The sequence below is a fragment of the Furipterus horrens genome, unplaced genomic scaffold, assembly GCF_987537825.1.
Source record: "Furipterus horrens unplaced genomic scaffold, mFurHor1.1.pri manual_scaffold_13, whole genome shotgun sequence".
NCBI classification, from domain to species: Eukaryota; Metazoa; Chordata; class Mammalia; order Chiroptera; family Furipteridae; genus Furipterus; species Furipterus horrens.
The window spans coordinates 8,137,054-8,157,971 of record NW_028327183.1 but is presented as its reverse complement, the minus strand read 5'-3'; the positions used below and the strand labels follow the sequence as shown (position 1 = coordinate 8,157,971).

Here is a 20,918-nt window from a genome sequence, read left to right as displayed (position 1 = left end):
TGAGAGAAGGGGGGATTAGGCCCAGGGAAGGAGCCCAGGTGGGTCCCACAGCTCAGAGAGGAGAAGGCAGACAGGGGGCTGGAGGCCCAGCCTGGGAGGTGAGGCTCCTGGGGTGGAGGGGCCTTGGCAGACCCCCTTTGGTCCTTGGTAAGGCGGGCCCAGAACCCCTTCTCTAGAGAGAAAAGGAGCTGTGGGCTCAAGGGGTACGTGGGAGCTGGGGGCAGTCGGCCCCTCAGCTGGCCGGGGGCGGGGTAGGGTTCTTAGGCACAAGGAGGCCAGGCTGCGGGGGCTGTTAGAGGTTGGCTGGGAAGGAATCAAAACTCAACACAGACTCACAGCCAGGGGTCGCCTCCCCTGTCCTCTCTGACCTGGGGTGGCCCTGGGTGAAAGCTGTTCCTAAGGCAGAGAAAGACTGAGGTGGGTGGCAAGAACCTCGACAGCCACTGTCCCATCTGGGCCTTCCGCCCTTCCCCTCTGCTGGCTGGGGCCACAACACAGGTGGGTGGGCGGGTGGGGACCTAATTCCCTGTCTGGAGCAAAACCCCCTGATGAAAGCTCTAACCCCCTGCCCTGGCGGACTGCCCCTGGTCGGGAAAGTAGAAACCAATGCTCAGTTAGTGTGCAAAAGAAAAAAAACAAAACAAAAAAAACCTGGGCATAAATAAACAACGGGGGCAGGGCTGGCAGGGATGTTGGAGGGGCTGAGGGAGCCACGCAGGCCCCTGCCGGGGCCCCAGGAGCCGTCTCAGAAGCGCGGCGCCGCCAGCGCGGGCCCTAGCACCGTGCGGAGCAGGAGGGCGGGCGGGGTCAGACCCACTCCTGCAGGGAGCGCTTGCAGTACAGGAGCATGCGGGGCGCGCCCTTGCGCTGCATCTGCACCAGGGCGTACGTGAGGCCCAGGATGCACAGCAGAAGCAGCAGCGGCGGCACCAACACCATCACCATGTTCACCGTCCGCGTCACCTCCTCCATCTGCACCACCACGCGGCTGCCCTCGTCCCCGTCTGTCCCCGCCCCGGAGTCCCCCTCGCCGGCACCCGGGCCGGCCTCAGGGCCCTCATCGCCCTCCTCGCCGTCACCGCCCGCCCCGGGCTCCGCATCCCCGTCGGGGTTGAAGGGCGGACGGGCCACGTCAGGCCATCGGGGTCCCGGCTCTTCGCAGCCCATGAAGTCCCGCAGGATGGACTTAGGGTAGCCAGGCTCCATGCGCAGTCGCTCGTTGTCAAACTTCCAGTATTTGGTGCCCTTGTAGAAGTAGGTGTAGGCTGTGGGGACAAGCAGGACGGAGGGGTGTCAGGCGAGGGCCACTCGCCAGCCAGACACCCTCGCAGAAGACCAGGACACGCTGAAGGAGCCCTGGCTTTAAAACACCCTCCTTTTCACTTGCTTCCCAAATCTGCCTCTTCCCAGCTCACAGAAACCAGACTGGGCTCCAAGAGGGGCAGGGTCTGCGTCAAGGATGCCACTAGAATACTGCGCTTCTTGGCTGGGCTGACATGGACTAGGGCCGAGGACGTGGTTGGGGTGGGGGTGGGGGAGGGCTCTATAGCCCGCTGGGCTGGAGGCTACCATCAGGGGACCCTGCCACCCTGTCTCTATGCCACACGAGAAGGGCCCGTGTCCCGCTCCAGGCCACACAGCCAGCCTGCAGCGGACCTGGAGGACAGCCCAGTGCTGCCTTGGCCCAGCCCTCCGGCCTTGGGCATGCTGCCATGTCCCATCAGCCCCACGAAGGGCCAGGTCTGAATCATGGGGTGAGTCTATGCTCTGCTGATCAGCGAGATCAGAGCAGCCACACAGTGAGTGATGCCATCCCACCCAGAAGTATGTGACCCGCCCGAGCACCAGCAAAGCCCGTAGGGTCTCCCCAGAGCCCGAGAGCCTGGAACCTAAGGATCAGAGCTATGGCTTTTCTTAAACTCACCAGGGACCGTGCTGGAGAAATAAAAGCTAGAGTTTCCTGTCGCCTGGGTATAATGACAGATCAGGCTTCCCGTCCAGGGGTAAGTGGGCACCCTGGGAGGACCCTCATCCCACCACGCCAAGTCCAGCTCAGGCTTGAGGCTCCCTGCAGGCTGCCCAGGAGCAGCTGGGCTCTGCAGGGAGTGGGGCCGTCCTGGGTGGGAGTCCTGACTCCACAGCAGTGGGATGTGGGGCTCCTCCCTTAAGCTCCATCGTTGAGTTTGGCTGGCTGAGGTGCGGGGTTGGTGACAATACAGGGAGAACTGGGGGTCATGCTCTAGAAGCTTCCAGCAACTCAGGGCCTGACACAGCTGTGTCCCCAATATATATCCTTGCAATGTCTGATGACCTCGGGCGAGCCTGTCCCCTGTGTGTGGAGGAAGAGGATGGTGGGTGCTGGGCAGACCTGGAGGGTGCTGGTTGTGGTACCTGCATCGTTGCTCAGGAAGGCCCCTTTGGGGGAGACGGGGATCCCCTGCCAGACACTGATGGGTTTGGGGTAGCCGGGGTCTCCACGCTGTGTGTCCTCATTGAAGCGCCAGTACCTGTGACCGAAAGCACCAGGCTGTGGGCCTGCTCAGGCCTGGGGTCTGTTCCCCTCCGGTGGTGGGCTCTCTCTGGGCAGGCCTGGGAGTAGGCGGCCCGGCTGGGGCCTTCCTTCTTTAGGGAAGGGGGAGCTCACCTGTCCTCTTGGAAAAAGAAGGTGTGCCCTGTGGGCTCCCACCAGATGGCTGTGTCGATGCGGTCGTAGGGGATGCCCAGGCCATAGCTGGTCAGTGGCTGGGGGTAGCCGGGCTCCAGGTTCGCTTCTCGGAAGAGCCAGTAGCGGTCACCTGTGGGAGGAGTGGGAGGTGGGTGCAAACAGGGCTGGAGCTGAGGGGGTGGGCAGGGAGGGGACACAGGAATGCTGTTCTGGGCCCACAAATCCCTTCCCATTCACTGCTGCATTTATTACACACACACACACACACACAATCACACTCATGCCCTGTATACAGGACAGGCGCTGACAACACACAATGCACCTACTCTGCACTCTATAGAAAACTGTGACACACTTGTTTGCACACACATATCATCCACTCACCTCTGTACACACACTCCACAGTCACACTATGCATGGGTTTGCATTTCCATGTGAACACTCACCCTCCCAACAGTTCTTGTAAAGAGAGAAGAAAGACAGGGAGCCCTGCCTGAACTCTGGGCCTGGTGGCTGTTCCCTGGGGACCCAAGCACATGGTCCAGGGCTCCCCACTCTTGGTAGGGGCCCTGCCCTGTCCCCAGGGAGCTCCTGCCTCGTTGAAGCTCAGGACAGGGGGACTTGGGACACAGCTGAGCAGAGGCTGCTGCCTTAATGGAGGCAACTCCCCCTTCCCGCTTCCCAGGGCCCAGCTGGTCAGGGGTTGGGGCAGGAAGGCCCGCCCACCTACCCCAGCTCACCTTTAAAAAAGACAAAACGCCCATCTTGGCGCTCGTAGGCCGCACTGATGTCGCTAGGCAGGCCTCGCCAGAAGTGCCCGATGGGCATGGGGTAGTTGTCCAGGACGCGGTTGTGCCGGACCCGCCAGAACCAGCGGCCCTGGGGAGGGTGTGCGTGTGAGCGAGCTGAGCCTGCGCACTGCCTCGGCCTGGGGGAGGGCCCCCCCCCCCCCCGAGGCCACCCCTCCCTGGATCAGGGTGGGTCCTGGGAGGCCACTGGGATCCTGAGGGCAGCACCAGGGGGACAGGCAGACCCTTGGGCTGCTGTGACTCCAGGGAAGCTCCTCGTCACTCAGGTTCCCAGTGGCTGCCCAGCGGGGGAGGGGTGGGCACGGCTCTGGGGGTGGGGTTGGGGGGTGCTCTCTCGCTCTGAGTCTGGGCCAAGGGGCTGAGGGAGGCATGGGCAGGGGCCAGACCTTGAACACGAACATCTCCCCACGCAGCATAGCCACCGTGTCGAAGTCCCCGTCGCAGATGTTGGGGCCATATTGATCAGGCCGCTCCGTGGCTCGGGGCTGGACCGGGGGGCCTGGCTTTGGGGGCCGCTCCGGCTTCCCGCCTGGGGGTGGAGGCTGCGGGGGTCTGGGGGGCCGATGGTCTGGCCGGCCTGGCCGGCGGGGTGTCACAGTGGGGAGGGGCCGGGTGGGCTGCGGCTGACCGTCTGGGGTGCCTACAGAGCAGAGGGAGGGGGAACTAGAAGTGAGGAGGAAGCCCCAGAACCCAGCCAGGACTCCGGGTTGTCCTCCTCAGAGCCCTGGGCCGCTGGGCTGCAGCCTGCAGAAACACGTGCCCAGGTGAAGGGCCCACCCAGGTGGAAGGCCCTGTCTGTCTACAGCAGACCCCCCCCCCAACGCCCTCAGGAGGACCCCTGTCCTTCTCCTTAGAGCCCCCTTCTTGACCGTATCACACTGAGCTTAGGTCACTGCGCCCCTGACGCGGCCCCTGTCCCCATTTCCCCTTGGGGAGATCCCCCGCAGGATGCCAGCCTGTTCCTCCATCCAGGAGCACACAGTGAAGAACATGATTTTACAAACTCTGCCAAGTTCCCCTCTTAGGGCCACACTGCTAGGGATACAGTGTCTGCCATGTGTGTAGCAAGGTGGGCGCTGCCAGCCCCATGACGGACGGGGCTTGGTGTGGGCACTGAGCGCAGGTCCCAACCTCCCTATCTAGACCTCAGGAGGCCTCCCCCCAACTGGAGGCTTTCTTGGTTGGGGCCTGAGGTGGGGTGTCACCTGCCTGAGAACCACTGGGAAGTGACAAACCAACACTACTCAGCAGAGACTCTGGGTCAGGCTCAGGCCTAGAGAGACAGCAGGAGTGGGGTCATGGAACTCGAGGTGCCTTTAGTCGAACACCGCGGCTGAGGAGGGGTGGGGCTCGGAGATGGGACCTGGGGCCACTTGGAGCCCGTGCAAGGAACATCCTGGAGCTGCCGTGAGGGCTCTGGGTGTAGGCCCTGGGTCGGGTTTCTAGCGCCATCTGAGCGATGTGAGCAAGTCATGCATCCTCTCTGGGCCTCAGCAGCTCATCTACAGAACGGGCCAGCAGGAGCGCCCATGCCTCGTGGGGCTGGCGCTGAGGGCAGGTGCGCAGGGCCCGCCCGCTGAGCCCGGGCCGCCCGCTCACCGTAGAGCTGCTGGATGCCCCGGAGGTCGTCCTCGGGCAGCTGGAAGTTGTCGATGTCCATCCACTGGTAGAAGGGCGCCATGATGGCACTGGGGTTGCTGGAGTGCTCCAGCCCCAGCGCATGGCCCAGCTCGTGCACTGCCACCAGGAAGAGGCTGTTCCCTGCACGGGGCGGTGGCACGGTCAGCGCTGGCCTGCACCGGGACCTGGCCACCCCAGACTGTGGGCTGAGGCAGCCAGGGAGCCTGCCCTTGCTTCACTCTTAGGAGAGGCTGAGCTGCTCTGACTTCTGGGCCTCCAACTTCCCCATCTGAGAAATGGGTGCAGTGGTGCCTTCTCCTCCCCACCACCCCTGAATGACGATGGCACAAGAGCTGGAGACCAAGCATCAGTGCCGCAGAGAGCCATGCAGGGGAAGCACTCCCCTCCCGGCCCTGCAGTTCCCGCTCTACCTCCCCGGCCTGCACCCTGGCCAGCTGTCCTCACCGTGCACGTCTGTGCTGGAGAAGGTCCAGGGCTCATCTGCATCAAAATGGGTGTCCCCACCCAGACCAGGGCCCGGGAAATAGGCGTGGGCCAGAAAGCCGCCTGTGCCATCAAAGGGTGAGCTGTCGCCATGGAAACCAGAGGCAAAGAGGACCATGATGTCAGCCTCCTTCTGCCTCCGCAGTCTGATGTCCTGGTAGGGCACCTCCTGGAAGGCCAGGGGCGTGGCCTGCTCCCACACACGGAAGGCCCTGCGCACCGCCTCCAGCGAGTGGTACCAGCCCAGCTTCTCTGTGTAGTTCTGGATGCTGCAGGTGGGCAGGGAAGACGTGCGAGTGAAGCCAGGGCCCGGGGCTGCTGTCCATTGCTGGCACCCCCTGCGCTGGAGGCCGAGACACCGCACCCCAAGGAACTCGTGTATGATCTGAGCTGGCTCACTGACAACGCCTGGCCCTATCAACCTTTAGTTTACTTGGAGGGGGATTTGAAAAAGAGAACGGACATATCAGACCCAGAAGTTCATTACGATATCGTCAAATACGGTTGCATTGCGCCAAACAAGCCTCTTTTCAGTAAGAAAACGTTAAGTGAATAAAAGTACAAGGGATATGTAGCCCAAAGACCTGGAAAGAGAGGTGCAGACGGGTGATATTTAGGGAACACAGGGCTAGTGGTTCTGAATGTTGGGCTCCAGGGTCAGATTGACCCGAGTTCAAGGCTGGGCTCTAACATTATTTGTGTGACCTTGGGCAAGTGTTAGTCTTGGAATTTGAGTTTTTCCACCTGGTAAGTGGGAAAAGGAGGGTAGTGCTTGCATCATGGTGTCCCTGGGAGGAGTCAATGAATTAACTCATGAAGAACACACGCCCCTGACCTGCACGTGAGAAAGCGTGAGAAAGTCTGCCATTACCCACGTAAATCAGGGTAAGCGTCTGTGCGCTGGACAGATCTCCAGTCAAGCTGGTCGGACCATCAATTCACTCTGGGAGCCTGGGGTCTAAGAGGCCGTGGGAGCTACTCTTCCTTGGGAGATGGAGCTCTGGTGGAGCCCTGGCTGGACAGACACAGGAAGAGGAGCCCTTGGGGACCACCACATGCTCGAGGCTCAAGGGCATTTCTTGCCTTAGGACTCACTACAAAGGAGGAGGGTGCCTGCTGCCTGCCCACCTGACAGGTGCCTGGATTCCAAGCCCCAGGCCCTCCCCTGTCTATGGAACCTGAAACCCCATGCCCTCCACTGTGGAGGCCCCAAAATTGTTACCAGGAACCCATCTGGGCCAGTGAGGCCAGACCAGCAGCTGGTGGGTGGCGCGGAGGGAAGGAAGGAGGGAGAAGAGAATGGAAGCATCTTCCAAGGGCCTGATGTTCTCTGGAGGAAGACACCCTAGAGTGTACAGCCGTAGTCAGCGTGGGAGTTAAGAGTGGGTTTGGACTGTTTATATTGGGCATCCTGGGGGGATACTGGGGAAGAAAACCTTCCAGATGAGTCCACTGGGGAGCCCGAGGTCTCAGACCAGGTGGTATGGGGGATGCTGGGAGAAACGCCATCCTGGGAAGCTGTGGTCCCTTACCTGAAGGTCAGGTGGGGGTTGTTCCACTTCCTGCCGGTGAGGGCATAGCGCTTCCGCCGCCGCAGATTGGCTTTCACACGTACCCCAAACTGATCTGGTACCCCACAGCGCGGCCGCTTCATCCACCTGGGCCAGGAGCATGGAGGGGTGAGCACAGAGCCTCCTCCAGGCAGTCCACCTGCTGCCACCCTCTGGTCTCTCAGCTGCTTCTTAGGGTATGGTGGAAGACTAGCTAAGCTTCATTTTCCTCATTAGGAAAAGGGGTACAATGATCTTGTAGTGGACGACTGGGTGCTCAGCAGTGGCCCTGCAAAGGTGAGCCCCTTCTCACCAGAAGCACCCAGGAATGGGACAGTCATTCCTGAGGCCTCTGGTCCTTGATACGTTATGCTCTGTGCATGCTCCTCAAGGACGTGGCTTTTGTTCACATCCCCTCTGCCAGATTCAGAGCAAGGCCTAACTAGGCTGTCTGTCCCATCCAGGGCAGACATCACTAATCAATCCTGTGTTCCTTGTGGCCAAGCTGGGATTCAGCCTCAGCAGCTTTCTCAACACTCGCTGGAGGCAGCCCCTCCCAATGAGACAGAGCTAGCGTGGAGGATCAAACCATTTGTCACCTCTTATCTAGACCACTCTTTTCTGGGAACTCCCCACGCCAAGGCCTCATGAGAGCAGGCCAGGAGGGCCAGTGCCAGGGGGGTCCGCGACGGGCCGGGCTGAGGGACTCACGCCTTGGTCTCTTCGTCGAGCACACCGGTGACAGGGATCCCATAGAAGCGCTGCATTTCAGCGAGGGCCGAGGCCAGGATCTGGGCCGAGCGCATGGTGGACATGTGGCGGCTGGGCTGGGGCAGGTAGCCGTAGAGTCGCAGCCAGTTCTGCAAAGGAGAGACCGCACCGGTCAGCAGGTTCTGACCATGTACAGGCTGCCTCAGACCTCTGCCTATCGCTGTCACCCCAGAGCCGCCGCCGCTGCCTGCTTTCACCTCCTGCCTTTACGAGTCAGGTCTGGTCCCCAAAGACATCTCATCTCAGACGAAAAGCCAATTTTTACAGAAGCTACTGGGCCCTTGCTACCTGGCCCCACCTCAGCTCTCAGGCTGCACTCCTCCCACCCGCTCAGCCAGGCTCGCTCCTGCCCCAGACCCTTTGCATGTGCTGCTCTCTCCTAGCTATAAGCATGGCTCCCCCCTATTTTCTTCAGGTCTCTGCTTCAACACCACCTTACTGGAGGGTGTTCTCTGACAATATTATGTAAAAAAAGACCCTGCCTGCTGTACCCTGCACCCCCTCTCCTCCTTCCTTGTACTTGTCACCACCTGACACACCCACATATTTCACTTAGGTGTTTATCATGTCTCTCCCCCTAGGATTAAAGGAGGGGGAGCCCCAAAGAGCCACGCTGAGTGGTTTAAGAAACAACTCATGCCCCTAAGGCCATGAAAGCCACTGTGAGAGGTTGTTGGCAGAGTCCCGGGATGTCCGTGGACCTCGGCCACACGGAAGGGTGTCCTTTGCACCTTTCTTGGCCCATCCTGGGTCCCTGAGTGCCCCCGGAGGGAGGGGACCTGAAGGCCTGCTCTCTGCGAGGCCCTGGAAGGTAAAGACTATGCATCAAAGACCCACAAGGCAGGATGGTGACCGGATATGGTGGGCGCTCTGGGCCGACAGCCATGTGCCAGCTGGGCTGGGCCACACTCACATCTGTCTGCCACCAGTGTCACAGCCAGCTCCTCAGGTACATGCTCCCTCACTGCCACTAGTCAGTCCTGGCACCGAGCCAGGCACCTCGCCCCCCACCCCGTGCGGAGGGGCAGCCACACCCCGCAGCTCAGCAGCACCCAGGCTGCCGCTGGAGGGAGTGGCTGCTGAGCCCGAGAGAGCAGTGCAGAGCTGCGGGGTCTCTCAGGGCCCGGAGAAGCAGCCACAGAGATGAGAAACAGCCATGGCTCTGGTGACAGACAGGGCCGAGGACCTACCCAGCCACGCTACTTCCGAAGTGCGGCTCTATTGTACCCGGACCTGCCACACTGCATGGGTTTCTGGGGGGACTAAGTGGGGACGTCTACGCGCATGCTTGCATTGCACCGGGCTGGGGAATGTGCTCAATAAATGTACCACTAGTGACAGAGGCTGGGGGACTGTCTGGTGGTCCCTGGAGTGGCCGACTTTTGTCTCTACCAACAGCGTTGAAGGTTCCAGGCTCGAACGGGGCTTGCGGGCCATGCAGCCTCAGGGGAGGGCAGGACAGCCGAGGAGGCAGGTGACCAGCCCTGCTGGGCCATCTGACCTGGGGCTCTACCAGACACAGGCGCTGTCCTGGGCACTGACCCTCCACGCCTGCTCTTCCCAAGCGCAGGAAACCTTCCCTGGAGTCCCTGTGTGTGTGTGAGGGGGGTACCCACCACCCTTTACAGACATGGTTTTCCTGAAGAAGCTTGGAGATATCTAGAGGGCGAGGCCCTGATTGCCAGCCAGCTCAGGCAGGGACAGGGATCCAGCCAGAGGAGGTGGGGCTGCCTCTGACAGAGCAGGGCACCTGACATCACTTATTTGCATAAGGTAAAAATATCTCAGGGAGCTCAATCACAGGCCACCACGGGGCTGATTAGCAGTGTCTGCAGAGTGGCAGGAGAAGGGCAGGGGGGAAGGGAGGGGGGGGCTGGGCCTGTCTGCGGGGAAGAGCCCCCACACCCAGCAGAGGACACGGGGCCCTTTAATTCTGGGGGCAGTTCAGGGGCTGATGAGAAGGTCGCAAGGGTGCCTGTGGACCCTCCTTCACCCAGATGAGCACCCGGCTGAGTCTCAGGGAAGCCAAGAGCTGCCATCTCAGTACCAGCCGAGCCTTGAAAGCCCAGCCTCCTGGTGACACATGCTTCCTGGCCACCGCCAGGGCGGGAAGCAGCAGCAGAGGACGGTGGGCGTGGGTATGGTGAGCAGAGGCACAGTTTTGGCCAAGAGCAGATGAACCTCCGCAGGGCAGGGCGAAGGTGACCCAGCCAACATGCTCTCGGGGCCGGCCACCCGTATGGGGCTGTGGGCTTTTCCTTTCCCAGTGCCTACAAGGGACTTTCTCACACCCTCCTGCTGTGCTAAGTACAAGTCCTGGGGGTCAAGACATGAAGGGAAAAGACAGCAGCAGTGCACAGGGGCACAGCAGGGGCGGCTGCCTCCCGGGGAGGAGGGGCTGCTTGCGCCCCAAGCCCGCACTTCCTGAGGGGCCCTGCTGCCGTGGGACATAAGTGGCGAGCAATTTCCAAGGTCACGACTGAACTCTTCGTGTCAAAGTAGGGGAGGGGTTGTGTTCAAGCGCCTGCCACTCCTACTGGTCACTAACTGTAAAGTCTGTCCCTTATACAAGCTGCCTCCTTTTCCTCCCTGTCACCTAGTTTCACAGGTGGAGTGCCAAGGTGAAACTTCGTTTCTCAGGTGGGGACACTGAGGCTTGGGGAGGCCAGTGAGCAGCAGAACAGGGGGACCTCCTCCACGAGGGTCAGTGTCCAGTGGGAGGTAGGGAAGGTTCTGAAGAGAGCTCTGGGGCCGTGAGGACCCGTCCTACCCACAGCCCACCCCGAAGACCCCACCCACCCTGGTTCTTACGGCCATTTCTCTCCTGAACCATATGTAGGTACAGATGCTTCCCGTGAGTGGCTGGCCCCAGGCAAGGAGATGTGGGGCCATCAGGAGCCTGAGGGGGGCATCCTTGGCCCCCTAGCCCCAGGGAGAGGCCATGAATGCGGCAGCCGAGGGCTGAGAATCTGCTGTGGGCCTGGCCATTCGCTTGTCATCCCATTCAGTGCTCATAAGCACCCCATTCCCGGTATCCAAACGGCGAGGTTCAGAGAAAGAGGGCAGGTGGCCCACCCCGGGCCGCAGTGAATCTGGCTGGAACTAGAGCCGCCGCAGCACTCCTGGACCCGCCTGCTTGTAAAGTAGCACCAGGTCCTCCTGGCCTGGACTGGGGACACCGGGCTCTGGACCTTCTCAGGAACCGTGCCCAGCACAGCCGTGGGGGAGGGCCTCTCATCCTCCCCACGCTCCACATCTCTGGCTGGTCTGGGCGCTGGGCCACGTCAGCAGGGCTGCCCCCCGGGCCTGCAGAGACAATGCCAAGGCCGGCCCGGAGGGAGGGTGTCTGAGAAGGAGCTTCCAGACGATCAATACTGTGCATGAAGCACAGCCGTGGGGGCGGGGGGGGGCGGGCGGCTGCAGTCACCACAGCCAGCTCCTCCGTGCGGATCCCCTCCCACCCGCCCTATCAGACGCTGTGCGATAAGACAATCTCTGCCGGGCTCTGCTTTGCCTCTGTCCCCCCAGCTCTCCATGCAGTCTGAGCAGACCCTGGCAGCACCGCCCAGACAGGCACAAAGGGCGTCTTGTCAGGCCTGCTGGTGATGAACAGATCTTTCAGGGCACGGGAAGGTCCACACTGGGCCCATTTCCCCACCTGGTGTCGCGGTCTGCGGGCCCTTGGGGGCAGGCCAAGGCCACACCGGGCACAGAGTGGGCACTGAATGAGAAGAGGAGCCTGGGGGAGCCACAGACACTGCAGAGGCTGGGCCTGCCCCGTCCAGGGGTTCTTAGTCAGAAGCCCCTATACCAGGTAGGTGCCCCGAGGGGCCTACACTCCTCCAGTCTCAAGCTGGAAGGGACCTCAAAGCCATCAATTAATTCCAGCTACTTCACAGAAGCCTCCATGGACCACCACTGGTCCAGGGACCCATTAGGCCTGCACCCTTGCAAAGATGGGGGATCACGGCCACCAAGGTAGCTCATCCCATTTTGCACAGCCATGACTGTGGGCTCAGCCTGAGGCTGAGCAGAAATCTGCCTCTCAGGGACATCTGCCCCCTGGTCCCGACTGCGTGTCCTAAGAACAGGCCTTTGAGCAATGGAAGAGGACTAAGACAACTTCTCTGAGCCCCGACCATTCCCCTCTGCAAACTGGGGTCAAAATCTTCACTCCCCCACTGCCGCACAGGGGTGACAGCACAGATGACATGGTCAGCCCCAAGGCCAGTGAAGAAAGGGGGCACCAGGCCAAGCCACCTGTCCTTGGTGGATCATTTGCTACCTTTGGAAAGCAAGCGGGGTTGTGCACCCAGGAAGCAGGTAGGCAGGTGTTTTCCTGCCACTTCTTTGCCGTGGGGCCGCCCCGCCTGCCTGGCTTGCCTTAACCCGGAAGAAAAAGCAGCTGGGTCCTTTGGCCAGTGGCCAGGCAGAGCAAGGTCAAAGAGCCTTGTTTGCCAGTGGTTCCCGGTTGCCTAGGGGCCAGGCCTGGGGCCTCTCCTGGAAACCCCCATAGGAGTTGTCTCCTAGATGGGGATGTCTGTAGGGCAGAGCCTGGGTGGCTGGACAGGTTTGGGGGGGGGGCTCCAGGTTCACCCAGCCCCACCTGCACCATCTCCTTCCCAGTTGGCTCCACCAGATGACACGCTGGGCTCTGACCTGCAGCCGGGAGCCCAGCACGGGGCCGGGGGCTCAGGCTCCAGGCCAGACTGACTGGGTTCGAATCCCAGCTCTGCCACCCCCGGCTGGGGGATTTGGGGTAACAAGTTCTTTCAGCTCAGTCTCAGTTTCCTCTTCTGTACAATGGGATAAGTGATAGCAGCTACCCTTACAGAGTCAATACCAGTTTTACGTGTGAAAATGCACAGAACACTCTGAGGCTGTGCCCAGGATAGAACCAAACATGCTGAAGGCGGTCAAAAGAGCACTGGGTCCTACTGGGCTCTGCGCACGGCGGTCAGCGTTTCCCATACATGCACTGAGGCTCCCCAGGAATCCCATCCAGTAGACGCTATTATTATTCTCACCTTGTAGATAGGGAAACTGAGGCTCAGGTGGGTTCAGTGACTTCCTTGCCCAATAGCAAATGCCATTTGCTCCTCACCGTTGCTGCGTTTTGCCACCATTTTGCAAGTACTTCCTATGTACCAGGTACCATGCCCACAACTGCTAGACATGAAATGAAACTGGGTTCTCATCCCTCCTGGGTGACAGTCGTTCCTGGGAGGACAGGATGGTGCCCAGGGCTAAGGGCCAGCTTGGAAAGCTGATCCAGACCCTGTCCTCCATGTGCTGCAGCTCTGGCAACTCAACTATTGGACAGCAGTGGGATGTAGGGTCTCTCCCAAGGCTGGTGAATGGCTGGGACCCAGCTCCTCATCTGTCTGTCCAGATACTGGAGGTTGAGTTGGGTCTTCCTCCTCCTGTCCTGCTGTCCCCATGCAGGGAACGGGATCTGGCATGAGGCATCCCTCCTTGTCTCTCTGATTCACGGCCAGCTGGCACAGCTCTGCTGTTCTTGCCGGGGCTGCAAATCCTGTGCTCCCTCCCCAAAGGGTCCAGGCATCCCTGGGACCAGTGTCTTTCTGGGGAGTGGCCTCACGTGAGCTTGTGTGGCCAGAAGGCACCTGCTGTGTGCCGCAGGCCTGCAGTGTTTAGCCAACTTCGGGGCCCCAGGTTTTACATTCACCTGTGCAGCCCTCCCAGGATCCTCTCTGGGATGGAGAAGCATCCAAGCAGAGAGCCCCTGACCCCTCTCTGCTCCTGCAGACTCAGGGGACACATCTCCATGCCTAAGGCAGAGATGGCCGGGGTCTTGGGCCCTGCCCGAGTGGCTGGCTGTGTGAGCCACATAAATCTTGGGGCGATATTGAAGATGCCAACTACCTTAGCCCATTTGGGGTGCGATAACAAAAATACCATAAGCTGGGCACCTTATAACAACAAACGTTTATTTCTCAGTTCTGGAGTTTGGAAGTCCAAGATCAGTGTGCCTGGGTGGTCAGGTTCTGGTCAAGGCCCTCTTCCTGGTTGCAAACTGTCAACTTCTCACTGTGTCCTCACAAGGTGGAGGGGGCAGGGAGCTTTCTTGGGCAGCTTCTCTGGGGCGGGGGGCCTGGGTGGGTGTGGTTCTATGTTATTTCCTCTCCACCCTCTTTGGGTGGCGCAGAGTGAGGCATTTTCGTCCAAAGGTTGGAACAGGCAGGTAGGACAGATGCGCTGTTCAGACAAGGAGCACACACTGCAAGCAGGCCGCTGACTGATGGGACCCCAGGGCAGCCCCAACACAGGGACTTGGCAATGGGCTGGGCATGAGGGACAAGCCCAATCAGACCCTGGGTCCCTGGCTGCCACAATCAGCCCAGTTCTCAGAGGTATCATCTGTTAGTACAAAGAGAACAGGCTAGCAAGTGGGGATGGGCAGGGGAAGAAGAGGAGATTCAACCCCTGCAGCCTGCCAGGGACAAGGCTCTCACAACTTCCTCAGGGGTGGGCAAGGGGCCTCCAGACTTTCTGCTCCATGTTTAAGAAAGGGTATGGATAAGAGCGTAGGTGTGGGGACTCTGGGCGGGGGGTGGCCAGCATGGAAGTGCCAGCAGACACTGGAGCACAGGAAGCCTGGGGCTATGGCTCACCAGTCAGATCTGAGGGTCAAAATCAGAACTCAAGCTGACCCCCATCCCTCCTTTGCCTCATCCTGCTCAGTCGCCAGGTAGGGCCAAGGAAGGTACGTAGGAGTCTGCTCAGGGAAGGTGAGCATGCCTATGCTTTAGTGGCAGCTGCATCACATCTGTGAACTCTGGCAGCCTGAGTCACCTGTATGGGGCTGGCTGAGGGCCTGGGGTCAGGCCTGGGGAGGACGGAGGTGGAGAAGACACCATAGCTTCTCTGGTGAAAACCAAGGTGCTTAAGTGGGCGAGGTGCTGCAGCAGGAAGAGCGGGACAGATCTGACCAGGAGCCTGGACTCTCAGGCGGGGAGGCCAGGAGCTACGGCTGGCACCGCAGTCAGGGGAGACCCGGATCTACGCAGGGGAGTGGGCTCCAGCCCAGAACAGCTGGAGCCGGGGACTTGACATCCAAGGGAGAGCGTGGGACAGGGCAGAGTAACACCGTGGTGGCTTCTTCAATAAAGGCAGCTTTTTCTAGGCAGGGGCTCGCCAGGTACTGGTTGCAGGTGTCTGCCAGCTCCTAGCACATGTCAGACTCCCTGGTTCCTTATTCTAGTGAAATTCCTGTGGTTTCTGCCCCGGGAGGGAGAAGGGCTGGTCTTGGCTCAGTTATGAGGATGCTCTGAGAAGGTCCCAGCCATGACCTAACCTGAAGTCTGCAGCTGTGGGGATTCTGGGGTGCGGACCAGAGCCCCGACACAGGGTGCAGGCCAGGCCCAGGGGTCTCTGAGCCTGGTCCTTAGAAAGAATGGACCTGGGGACAATTGTCCCACAGCCTCCTGGCAAGTGCGCTGCCTGCTGAAGCTCTTTGGGCCTAGATCTAGCCAGATTTGACGAAACTCCAAGGAGCAGTCTGTACCCTAAAGCCAATTCTAGGAATAGGGGTGTCTTTAGCCCTCCATCTACCTTGGTTTATAACATTCAAGGGTCCCCTAAACCTTCCACAGTCTCTTCCAGCAATAGCCCAACCCAAATTTTCTCCCAGGAGAATGCAGGTCACTCTCAGAATCTCTAGCTAGTGCCACCAAACCTTAGGGCCATGGTCTGTGACCCCAAATGCAGGCCCTGGGAGAGGAGACGGTGATGGAGAAACAGGAGCAAGGGAAAGAGAGAGTGAAACCCCGCAGACCACAGGTCCCAGTGCCCCAGCTCCTGGGCATCTAAGATGACAATTCATAATGCATGGCCACCAAATTCCAGCTTAGTCCATAATTGCTTCCTGTGTGGAGATGCCATTCCTAACTAGATTAAAAACTGCTCAAGGGTGGGTCTGTGACTTGCAGCTCTTTGGCACTCCACTCCAGAGAGTGGCAGGTGGGTCCCAACATGCTTCACCAGTACCTGGGTCACTGGCTGAGGGGCAGTCCCCGCTAGTAGAGGCCCCCTGCTTGCCTGTCTGTGTCACTGAGGAGGAGGCAGCTGGACTGGGCACGGGCTGGGCTCCCACCCCACCTCCTGCCAAGACCTGGCTCCCTGCAGCTTTCCCTGGCCTGGCCAAGGAGGGAGGGAAGAGCAGGTGGGGAACTGGCTGAGAGGTGTAACTTGAGCTGGGAGGAATTCCCTGCCCTTCCTCCAAGCTTTTATTAAAGTAGGGCGGGGAAGGGCAGGCTTCCATCGGAAAAATCTCCCAGGCAGCAGGGGGAGGTGGGGAAGCCACTGGGGGCTGGGAGGGAGCATCGGCCCAAATACAAACAGGAACGGTATCAGGCCGGCAGCCCAGCACCAGGAGGCTCCAGGCCGGCCCAAGGGCACCAAGGCCCAAGCCTACCCGGGCGAGCGCCGAGGCGGTCCTCCCCCACCACCCACTCTCCTTTCCTAGTCCTGGCAGGCAGCAGGGTCTTAGAAGTTGGGAAAGAGTGGACCCCGCTTTGGAGAAACGGAACTGCTCTGTCCCTGCTCAGAAGGACGGCAACTGGGAGACTCCATGGAGCTGGTGGGCACTGGCTAGACCCAGCGCTGCGCCAGGAGGCCGCGCGGATCACCCACGCGACCGACCCAGAGAGGGGGCCCCATAGGGATTTCAGGAGGTCTCCCGGTGAACAGATGTGCGGAGTTCGTCCTCTGCGCACCAGGCCTCGGCGCAGCAGCTCTGGTGGGACAAAGTGCCGGAGAGACTGGGTCTTTCTCTTGGACCCCACTTGGCTGTGGCGCGGTTTCCATGCAAGAACCCAAGAAAGTCGCCTAAGCGCCCCTGCTACCCGAGTCTGGTGTCTCGGAGGTTCGCACCCCGTCCCCTATCCTGGCCCGCCGCGCGTGGCTCAGGGTCACCCAGACCAGACGTTACCTAGGCGAGGGAGCTGTCTGCTCGACCCGTGGTTCCCCCAAGGCAGCCCCCGCCCCACTGGTAAAGAATGTCACAGCGCCCGCAGGGCTCTCGAGGAATCCACCTCGAGGCGGAAGGGAAGGGGAAGCCAGGGCGGGGGGGGGGCGTGAGAAGCAGCTCCCGGACGCGGGCTCCGGCGGACCAGTGCCTAGGGCAGGTCTATAGGGTAGTGAGTGGGCGCGCGCCCTCCGCCCTCCGGGGTTTGGCAAGAGCGAGAGCCGAGGAGGGGCAGCCTGCCTGGCCCCTTTCCTCCGCCCCCCTCCCCTGGGACTGGGGGCTGGTCTCTGCGCCCTCTACCTCCCGGCCTCGGGCTGCAGGCGTGTTTCCTTCCCCGTGCCCCTGTTCCCCAGGCGAGGGTCCTTACCTCGGCATTGACTTCTGCGTCCTCCGCCGCTGCGCAGTGGCCCAGGCAGCCCAGAAGCAGCAGTAACAGCGGCATCACTCGCGGCCGCGCCGCCGCCTCCCGGCCGCCAAGGAGGCTGCCTGCCCAGGACGGCCGTCCCGGCGCGCTCCGTTCGCTGCCCATGCCCTCGGCGCCCAGCCCGGTCCGGAGCGCTGCACGCGCGGCTCGCCCGATCGCCGGCGCCGGGTCCCCGCACGAGGCTTGGAAACTTGCGACGCTCCCTGGCTCCCCGCCCCGCGGCGCGCGGCAGACCTCCCGGTCCAGGTCCCCGCTGGAGCAGCTTAGGTCCCCTTGGCAAATTCCCACGCCCGAGGAGAAGCGGGCAGGGGAGGTTCGGGCACGCGGAGCCGGCCCACGGGAGAGGGCCGGCCGGAGCCGCCTGCTGCCGGGTCCCGCAGCCTGGGCGCCCGGGACCCGGCTCCCGAGAGCAAGCGCAACTCCTGAGCCTTTGTCTGGCTCAGCGGTCCGGCCGCCCGGTCCCGCGGCGCCCCCTGCGCGCCCAGCTCCCTCTGTCCATGCCCGGGGCCGGGCGCTGCCCAGAGCGCGCGCCTCCCGCCCGGGGACTCTGCTCGCCCCGCGCCCAACCGGGCTCGGGTCTCCGCGCAGTCCCGGGAGGAGGCGCTGGGAGCTGGTCAGAGAGAGTGAGGGAGCCAGGGAGCCGGCGCCCGACGTCCCCGGCGAGTTCAGCGCAGCTCCGGGCGCTCCCAGCCCTCCTCCCGTCACCGCCGCTCTTAAAGGGCCAGTGCTCAATCCGCGCGCGGCCGCGGGCGAGGGGCGGGGGCCGGGGGTGGTATCTTAGGCGATGGCTTCTTGGTAGCAGGTGCCGGTGGTGGAGCCCGGCAGGCGGCCCCTTCACTCTTTCCAGACGGCGGGAATCCTCCCCAGCCCACCTTCTTCACTCCCATCCATGCTTTTGGAGTGTGGGGTAGATCCCCAAGGCGAGCCCCTTCCAGAGAGAGTAAGGAGAAATAAGACTCCTCTTTCTCCCACCTGGTGGGTGGGTGGGGATACTGAGGCAGCGGTGGGCAGAAAGGAGGGTTGGGGGAGGAAGGACCCAAGTGTCCTGTTTTAGGCTTAAACAGAACAAAGATAAAATCTAAAGATTTGCTGCTTTCTCAAAAGACGATCAAGTCTTTGGCCCTTCAAGTGACTTCCCTCAGTGGCAAAGGAAGGGGTTGGGTATGGTGCGTCTGCCTGCAGTATGACCGACCTAGCATAGGTTTAGGAAGGGGGACACGGTGGCAGTCCTGCTACCACTAACCTGTCTCTGGGAGGTGGACAAGGTACTTAACTTCCTGAGCCTCCATGTCCTCATCTGGAACATGGGGCAAAGGTAAAGGTGAGCTGGGTACGCTTCCGGTTCCTGGCCTAGCACACCTTAGGTATCCAAGTTGAGGACACTATTTTGTGCAAATGAAATGTAACAATTCGGCCCGATAAGGTGCTGGGCTGGTAGGCAAAACTTGCCACCAAGTGGAGTTTGAAAGTGCTAGAGTGAATTCTATTCCAGGATCAGCTCGAGATCCTGATGGTGTGGAAGCAGAAGGCTTGAGGTGGGGGGCCCTAGGGCGGTGTGTCCAGACCAAGGCCAGTCCTGGCCCAAGAAATTGGGGGCAGGGGGCTGGATGTGAAGGTGCTGGGGAGGACAGGAGGGCAGAGACCTTCCCTTGCGTCTCCCACCTCCAAGCCTGGAATTGGGAGCTTTCCTCACCAGAGGGTGATTTCTCTGGAAACCTCCCCCCACTGGCCTCACCTCCAGGAAATGGGCAGAGATCAAGAGATCAAAAGATCAGGCAGAACTTTAGAAATTGACCTGTCCACTGACTTGCCAGGTGAAAAAAAAAAGAAAGAAAAAGAATACTGTTAAAGAGAACAGACAGAAGTAAAACAGCGAAGATAGAGGTTATTTAAAAATATAAATATGGGGAAGAGAGACTCCGTATAGACTGGGCCTGATCCCCAATACAACCAGTAACAGGTGGGATTTACAGCTGAGGAGCAAGCGGGTAGGACATTGGTGGATAGAAAATGACTAAGAGGAGACCTCAAGTCCAGGGCTGAAGGCAGGCCAGGGTGATCAGATATCACCTGGGGGGCAGTGGGGTTCTGGAGATGAACCGGACACATCAAGGGTGGGGAATTCTCACTAAGCTGACTTAGCAAGTTTTCTTGCTAAAACTGGATCCTACAGGAAGCACAGGCATGGGCTCTGCTGGGGAGAGGGTTCACGGGAGCCAGACTAAACTTCTACCAAGCAAAGAATCTTTGTCAGCCTCCCCTCTTGTTCAGGGGAAGAAGAGCCATTCTTCTGTGCTCTGAACAGTATAAATCCTTTTCTCACTTGGTTGCTTTGACTCCTTTAGAACCAGCTGACTGATCTGTTGAGACTTGGCGATAGAGGGTAATTGCTGGACTATATGACCCACAAGACATTTAATGAGAGAGATGCTTTGAAGATAAACGGAAAGATGAAGGTTAGAGACTGAATTGACCTCTGTGTCCAGCTTTGTAGGCCTTCACGGATTGACTAGAAGCCCACGATCTGTTGTCCTTCCCCGGTGGCGTGAGCGTGACGGCGGTGATCCACACATTTCTCCGCTCGCCTTTCGAACCATCCTGGTTATGGCAAAGACGGCAGGTAGATTGTAGGGGACAAAGGTGCGGCAGTTGCTTCTGATCACAGTGCAAGTGACCCCTTCTGCCGCCAGGGTCATATGGAAGGTGAGGCCATGATGGAGAATAGTGTGCTGGATCTCCCATGGTTGGTGAGTCCCGAATTCAAGGCCAGCGGTGATGGTAACTACCAGAAACCCCGAGGATTCCTGCCAGCAGCCGGTATGCTAGTCAGAAATGGACCCCAGACAGCAGAACTTCTACAGGCAATGTTATTGCCCCAGCAGATCACTATAGTTAAAACCAAGGGACATAGCACAAAAAAATCTGTTTCTGCAACACACTCCAACCACATACCACCCCGAAGGCACAGCAGACATCAGCGTGAATGTTAACCTTCCCTCTGCTCCTATGCAGGCCCCAAGTAAGGGCAACGAGCTCGGTTATGTGGGCTGCTTTGACATTTGGCAGGGCTTGGTATTCTAGAAGTTTATGGTGACTTGTAATGGCATCTGCAGCCTGGGACGCCCCATCCTCCTTCGGAGGTAGGAGCCTTAAACATGAAGAGTAACTCTCCTTGGGGGAAGGGGTTTCTGATAAAGCTAGCCTAGGATAGGATGTGATCCGGTGGTAATGGCCCAATCGTGGGGCGTCTCATCGGTGGGTACAGGAAGGCAGGGTGAAGATGAAGACAGTGATGAATGGTGATGGGAGTGGGAAGGAGTAATATTTCATAGGAAGTCAAGACACAGGAAAGTGCTGCATAATTTCATTAAGTGATAGCGTCTGGGTAGCCTGAGGAACGTGTGTGGCAAGTGGGTGACCTAATGCTAAATCAGAGGTGGCTTGGACGAGTCTGGTGGTTGCAGCCATGTCTCCCAGGGGAATACGCCTTGGCTACTGGGTCAAAGGCCAAACTGTAATATCCCAGAGGTCTTTGGCATCCATTATACTTCTGTGATAACATTCCAAGGGCATGACCTTCTGGCTC

The 20,918-nt window shown here is 60.0% G+C and overlaps 1 protein-coding gene across 1 annotated transcript; it reads right to left on the bottom strand.

Moving 5' to 3' along the window:
• Window positions 1–514: 514 nt before the first annotated feature.
• MMP15 (matrix metallopeptidase 15) lies at window positions 515–18,016 on the bottom strand. The gene is made up of 10 exons (XM_090260307.1): window positions 17,276–18,016; window positions 7,860–8,008; window positions 7,131–7,256; window positions 5,560–5,867; window positions 5,074–5,235; window positions 3,861–4,114; window positions 3,406–3,544; window positions 2,645–2,795; window positions 2,392–2,507; window positions 515–1,265 (listed from the first exon to the last, which is right to left on the bottom strand). The coding sequence occupies exons 1-10, from the start codon at window positions 17,435–17,437 to the stop codon at window positions 808–810; spliced, it is 2,025 nt and encodes a 674-aa protein (XP_090116433.1). The 5' UTR covers window positions 17,438–18,016; the 3' UTR covers window positions 515–807.
• Between the last annotated feature and the right edge of the window lie 2,902 nt (window positions 18,017–20,918).

Coding starts and splice junctions, on each gene's coding strand:
- MMP15 (XM_090260307.1), bottom strand. CDS start 17,437: ATGGGCAGCGAACGGAGCGCGCCGGGACGGCCGTCCTGGGCAGGCAGC. Junction 5,236..5,559: donor CTCCAGCACAGACGTGCACG/GTGAGGACAGCT, acceptor CGCCCCGTGCAG/GGAACAGCCTCTTCCTGGTG. Junction 4,115..5,073: donor GGGCATCCAGCAGCTCTACG/GTGAGCGGGCGG, acceptor TCTGCTCTGTAG/GCACCCCAGACGGTCAGCCG.